Source organism: Papaver somniferum, chromosome 1 (genome assembly GCF_003573695.1).
Source record: "Papaver somniferum cultivar HN1 chromosome 1, ASM357369v1, whole genome shotgun sequence".
In the NCBI taxonomy this organism is placed as follows: Eukaryota; Viridiplantae; Streptophyta; class Magnoliopsida; order Ranunculales; family Papaveraceae; genus Papaver; species Papaver somniferum.
This window is the reverse complement of record NC_039358.1, coordinates 207,213,926-207,220,789: the sequence shown is the minus strand read 5'-3', so window position 1 is coordinate 207,220,789 and position 6,864 is coordinate 207,213,926. Positions and strand designations below refer to the sequence as shown.

Genomic DNA, 6,864 nt, shown 5'->3' with positions numbered 1-6,864 from the left:
CTACGTCTAAACAGGACTATAAGGGATGGTGTGAATCAAAAAACTGGAGGCTTGGAAGGATAAAATAGAAAACAATACCCACAAAACTATTTTGTGTTGGTAATCCTAATGGCCATCCAGCTTGGCAAATAACATTAACTTTTTTATTTGACTAGAATAAGAACCAAGCAGATCCAAAATGAGATGGATATTTCTTAGTTTAACTAGAAGTCTAGAATTGCTCAAGAAAAGAAAAGAAAAAGCAAAGACGATAAAGATCACCTGTTAAAGATAAATGTGGCACATTATGAGAAAGATGAGAAGATCTAAGGAGACCTCTTACATTTGCTCAAAAATAAACAGATAAGAGAACCAATTTTAACTAGTAGTAGGAGCAAAATAACAAGTACAAAAAGGTGCAACTTTAAAGCCAGTGGAAGCTGCAGCCAGCACAATAGAGCAATGCGAACTGATATTAGTACCAACCAGACTTGCACATCAAAAGTTACAAGGTTTCCTCCACACTCAAAGATTTCATAACCTACATCTAAATGCCCACCACGTATTTATACAAAAATACAAAAATGACTTTTCAAAATTTAAATGATATAAAACTTCAACAGATCATATTTGGGATTGATTTGTTCACATGTGAATATCTTCTCGCCATTTTAATGCATTCATCTCCACAACACTCAGCATTATCTTCCTACACTTGGAGAGAGTTCAATCTGGCTTCAGTAGCTTCCCTGGTAAAGATACAAAACAATATTAGCATGAAGAAACGAACAAGGTCAGTAAAGCTGGAAATCTCATACAAGGGATCTTGATGTTGGAAGGGAAGGTATAGACTTTACATGTATGCATCTTTAAGCTCTTTGTTTCCTGGATCGAGCGTCAAACCCTCAAGAAAGGCATCTGCTGCATCATCGTACCTCTGTGACAAAAGAAGTAGCCAAAAGTTGAAAAGGGATATTGTTCATTAGAGAAAGATAATAAAGGGGAGATACATACTTTCTGTATATTGAGCGCGACACCTTTCCTATAGTACGCTTTAGGCCATTCAGGCCTTTCACAGATGCATTTAGTGGCAAAGTCAAGTGCATTGATTCCGTCACCCAGGCGTGCATAACAGGCACTCATGTTGGACAATATAGCTGCATCTTCTGGGAAACTGATGTGGGCCTATTTCCATTATCAAAAAGACAAAATCATTAACGTAATCAACATAAGAGGAAGAGGAAAATATAATTGTGATGTTGAATAACTTCGTCATGAGTATCCAGTCAATGACATAAAAAGTGAAGCTACAGCAATTATCAATCAGAAATTACCTCTCTGAGCCAGATTGCTGCCGTAAGATATTTCTCTCCCTGAAATGCATCTCTTCCTTTTGATTTTGCCTGGTTAAATTTCTCCTTCTTATGGACATCCCTCTGCCAAAGATATTCCAAATTGTTGATGAGTCAGTATCAAATTTGGGAATCCCAGCACATTCAAAGTTCTGAATTATTGGTGAATGTAAGAGACGTGAGATGGTATAAATTAGTGTTGGTGCACCATAACTAGATGAGTTAAACAGGTGTGCCTGCCTAGTGAACCAAAGCCAACCAAACTTGCTAACAAGTCAAGTTACCCAGCTTGAGCCTGAGGCTGGCCTGCTATAGAGTGGGTCACACCCGTCGGCTAGCTTCAATGCACGCTATTTTAGTTTTTGGGAATACAAATTCTCGTGTGAGAGAATCTTTTCCTAAGTTACCATGAAAGTAAGGAAATCTAGCCAAGTTAGACAACACATAGGGCACGTACGTATAAACTCCATACCTGCACTTTATTTGCATCAGAATTCACGTGCCTCATTAGTCCGGGGATGCTCCAATCAGGATAAGTTGGAATGCGAGACGTCACAGGAAAAAGAATCCCAACAATTTGATAATTGCAGTCGATAGCGGCAACTTCCAATGCTGTCATCCCTTCCTGTGATGGTAACCAAAAACAAATGTAGATAAGAATTTGAATGTCATACAGCAGGACGTTTACAGTTCTACTGTAATAAGGTTTAAAACAGTTGGGAAATTTAATGACGTCTTTTTTTTTTTTTGGTTAGATGTGTCATTGAGGTGCAAATTTATGATATAGTTGTATGGACCTGCATAATCATCCGTGTGAAGATAACACATGCTCTCAGAAGATATCAATATTTGGACAAACATGGAGCAAGTAGCAAAGATTAATACACCCGTACATTCGATTTATAATTTGGATCCGCACCAGCTTCCAGTAAGCGTGTAATTTCTTCTACGCTTCCTTCCATTGCTGCAAATATCAGAGGTGTCTTTCCATATGATGGAACATTTGGGTCAGCTCCTGCCTATATATAATAGAATCAGAAGTTATTAAATGCTCAAACACAGAAAAGCTGTGAACGGTGCATTACAATGGGAGGTAAAAATTACAAAAGCATGTGGATTCGCGATAATAAGAGTTTTTGCAAGACCTCCAGAACTATTACTCCCATTTCTCTGGTTGACCCTGTGTCCATAAGAATTATGTTTTGTCACATCCATAGACATAATATTACGAAGTTCTTTTTTTTACAGAGTATGTCAATGACTGGTTGACTTCAAATTTTGGTAACTAATCTTGTTATGAGCTAACTAATCTTGTTAGCAGCTCATAACAAGATATAAGAGTAACAATTATGGTGGATCTCACAGATTTTATTCACAAAAAGCAGACAGGTTTATGGCTCGACACAGGGTCAACCGGAGAAATGATGTACTTGATTCAGTTGGAACAACATCTATAACCAAATCCAAATGGACCACATGGGCAAGGCTTTCGACAAGGTTAAGTAAAAAAGGCACAAGTAGAGGCAGGCCTCATATGGTTAAAAAAAAATCAGCAATGTGGACCTGCTGATAAAGAAAACAGGACTTATCTGAAACAAAAGATACAAAGTAACTGCGATACCATTACAGAGAACGGTTTTTTTTTTTTTTTTTTTGAGAATTGGAATACTATTATATCAGCTTTTGCAGTCAGAAATTCATTAGTCAACTTTAAAATTTAGATCACCGGTAATACCCAACCCAAACAATCAAATGCTGTGAGAAATATTGAAAATTATCAGCAATATATATACACATATATAAAATAATGATAATTGCCTCTTCTGGTTTATGAAGGAACTTACAGTTGCAAATTCCCAAACATGCCTTGGTCTGAGTAAACAAAAAAACATCGTGCCACCAGAAGGTTCAGGAAATTTGTTACCTGTAGTAAAAGTTCCATGCATTCCTTTTTTTTCTCTTCTTTTAATGAACCGATGCACTCCCCTGACTTGGTAAACATTGCCGCAAATAGTGGTCTGAGCATACCCTGACTATTATCACAATTAGGCTGCATGGTAAAAGAAAATCAATTAAGATTGACAACAATTGAAGAAGTAGGTACCAAGAATTGCTGTTAGAGATAATTGTCCTAGCCATTTGTGCAAATAAAATAAATTGCATGAAGTTATACAAAGAGATGATTGATAACTTAGTATGTTTTAAGAGTTGAAGCTGACATTCTAAGGACATGTTGATTTTCTTCTTGATAGACTAATTTGCAAATGGACAACGGTTCAATACCAGCAGAAGAACCCAACTTACATCTGCACCATGATCCAACAACAGTTTAACCGCATCTGGATGACCAAGAGCAGCAGCAAACTGAAGGGCATTGCCTGAGTTACTTACAACATCTACGCGAACACCCCTTGAAAGTAACAAGGTTATTATCCTTGCATCACCTGCACATAATACCTCATAAGAATTGCATGCTTAGTTAACGCGAACACCCCTTGAAAGTAACAAGGTTATTATCCTTGTATCACCTGCACATAATACCTCATATGAATTGCATGCTTAGTTAAAGATGTTGGGTACAAAGTTAAGAAACATCTTACTAATATTCAGATTTCATAACCTACTTTGGGGAAGTTTAAGCTCTGTATAGGTCCAACGAGAACTACACCGAAATGGAGTATTTTGCATGTTTTAAGACCCACTGAAAGGCAGTTTAATTATTTTCACATTGACCCAAGCATCTATATCACAGTGTAAATTTGAGACTAGGATATTTTTGGACAGCCAAATCAAGGTGGCTCTCTAGTGACTAGTAGGGCGATCATCAAGGCAGGCAGGAGGTCACGTATAACTATGTTATCTTTGTGGTTGGCTATCATTTAACTGATCCAACATTTTGGCCAGATCCGGGCCTCGTTAACAGGTAAACTAATCCTAGCTTATAGTTAGGACTACTAGTAAATAAGCGATCCTATACAGGCACTAATTTACTTAATAAGGTACATCCTTCAGTGTGTCCAGATGAGCTGAGTTTTAAACACAGTCACAACTTTTTCAATTAGCAAATATTGGGTGTAATGCATAAATGTGTAACTAACATTTATGTAAAGGTAGATTTCAATTTAAGATGTGACGGCATGTTTAGAATCAAATGCACCATTGAAGATCAAGTATCTAACAGAATACTGAAAAATTCATCTAAAAATAGAGTACCTGACTTAGCAGCTTGATGTAATGGAGTGCGATTCGTATCATTTGACGCATCAGGGTTGGCACCCTTTTCAAGAAGATATCTAACCATGTCAAAATGCCCTTCAGCACATGCATGATACAAGGGTGTGGAACCTGTAAAATAAATATAACAAGGAGACGTTAAATGAAGATAAATCTCGGACAGCATGACTTGATAGATCTTGACTCTTAACCATGTTTCTGACCAGTACCCTTCTCTACAATTAATAGCATAATATGGCTTAACAGTACTAGACAATATTTCATGACGTCTTTTAGTTTTGAGATCTTTATCATTAGAAGACCGAATTTTTTTTATCTTCCGACAATCAGTCATATTCATATTGACCAAATATTCTTGGCAACTCTAAGATTCCCCACATCAGTAGCCCTCAATTTTTCCAAAAAACAATTCTACAATTTGGATTTTAAAGACGTCGTTGACATACGCTGATCTTTCGGCATAAAGAAATTGAGAAATCAAAATTGACCCCTAACAGAATATCATTGCTCAGTAAGACATAATCTCTTAGTATTTTAATGTTAAAAAGAAGAGATATCATTACCTTCACCATCTCTGGAATCCACATCAAGTTTCAATTTCTCAAGCAAGTATTTGCAAACTTGTAAACTTCCTCCTGCAGCAGCAAAATGAAGACATCCTCTTCCATCTTCAAGTTTAAGCTTCTCAATCGCTTCTTTTACTCCAATCCCTTCACCTTTAGCATGATTCAAAGCCGACCCTAAAATATAACCAAACAAAAATTGAAGAAAATAATAATAACTAAAAAAAAAATGCAAACATAGATATATACTGTCGTTCTTACTCTTGAAGCGATTAAGTTCCCCCTTATAAGCAGCATTTAACAACTCACAATGTGGTGCCGGTGCTTCTGCATACAAAACAAGGACACAGTTAAACAAGGAGTTGTAAGAGGATAAGGGAGAAGAAGACTTGATTCCAGATCGTCCTCTAACTTACCCATAGCTTGTATAAACTACGATTTTTCAACTGCAAATGAAAAAAAGAAGATCAGAACTCGAGACAGAGACGGTGAAAGTGAAACCAAAGAAGAGAAACCAGTTTTTCACGGATGAATATGAAAACGGACATCCAGGGGTCTTCAATTTAGGGTTTTCTTCTGAAGTATCTTCCCAGAGCAGAGATGAAATTAAATTGGGAAATAATGGTTTTAGAGGGTTTTATTTTGCTTAATCTTGGGAAACAAAAAAGTGCGAGCGGGAAGTGCACTACGACGCGGTGGCAAGTGGCAAGCAAGCTGGCACCTATATTACTCGCCACGTCGTTAGTGGAGGACTGGGGACACGGGATTGTTACCGAACCGTCCGTGCTGAAACTGGGCCTAGCCCAACTATTCAAAAACCATTCACGAGGCACTAGGCCAAAAGCCTATTTATCCGGCCCTTTTTGAATACTTTGCCTATGAGAGTGTCAGTTTTTTTTTTTTTTTTTCTAAGCAACGGCCTTCAACAAGGCTAATGGTCTCATTCAACAATTTGCAACATCTAAATTAGAGGAACATACTAGTACATAGTAAAATGATTTGTTTTGGCCCCAAGGGCTAGTTTATGTGCCACAGAATTACATATGCGGGGTTGAAAAGTAAACAAACAAGCAACTAAGGTAGAAGAGAAAAACTGAATATCCTTAAATATAGCATCCCTTCTAGAATCTCCCTCAAACAAACCAGCAGAAAATTGGTTGATGAGATTCTGAGCATCACTTTCTATGATGATATGAGTAAGTTTTTGCTCCACAACTTTCTTCAAGGCTGCCCAAATAGCCCTGCCTTCAGCTTCTTAAGCAGACTCTACTTCAAAAACTAAGACGCACATAAGGAAGCAGTGTTTGAGAAGTCCCTCATCACATATCCTGCACCATTATTCCCATAAATATCATCATAAGCTTCATCAGTGTTACGTTTTATCCAACCAGTGGGTGGGGGCATCCATTTATCACAATAGCCAATAGAGATAGTGTGGGAGATAATGGGACTAGGTTTCCTGGTTAAAATATGAGAGTACCAGTTAGTGGGTCTTTATCTCCGAAGTATTTTGCTCTCATCAATTTTACCCATTCAACATTCTCCAAGCTAGCTTTGTTAACAAAGCTAGATTGAAGCTTTTTGTGTCTTTAAAACCCAATCCTCCATATCTCTTTGGTAAGAAAACACCTTTACAAGCTTTGGGACAAGCTCATCTGTTATTCTTTTTATTCAAGAAATAATTCATTTGAATATTATTTATCTTTGCAGCAGACTTGCCAGGCATACTGAAGATA

General features: G+C 37.3%; 1 protein-coding gene across 1 annotated transcript; it reads right to left on the bottom strand.

Moving 5' to 3' along the window:
• Positions 1-422: 422 nt before the first annotated feature.
• On the bottom strand, positions 423-5,728 carry LOC113335937 (ankyrin repeat and SOCS box protein 2-like). Its single transcript, XM_026581949.1, has 13 exons — positions 5,675-5,728; positions 5,545-5,574; positions 5,390-5,455; positions 5,129-5,305; positions 4,545-4,676; positions 3,636-3,775; positions 3,256-3,381; positions 2,225-2,350; positions 1,804-1,956; positions 1,314-1,415; positions 994-1,164; positions 837-916; positions 423-728 (listed from the first exon to the last, which is right to left on the bottom strand). The coding sequence occupies exons 2-13, from the start codon at positions 5,546-5,548 to the stop codon at positions 689-691; spliced, it is 1,317 nt and encodes a 438-aa protein (XP_026437734.1). The 5' UTR covers positions 5,549-5,574; positions 5,675-5,728; the 3' UTR covers positions 423-688.
• Positions 5,729-6,864: the final 1,136 nt, after the last annotated feature.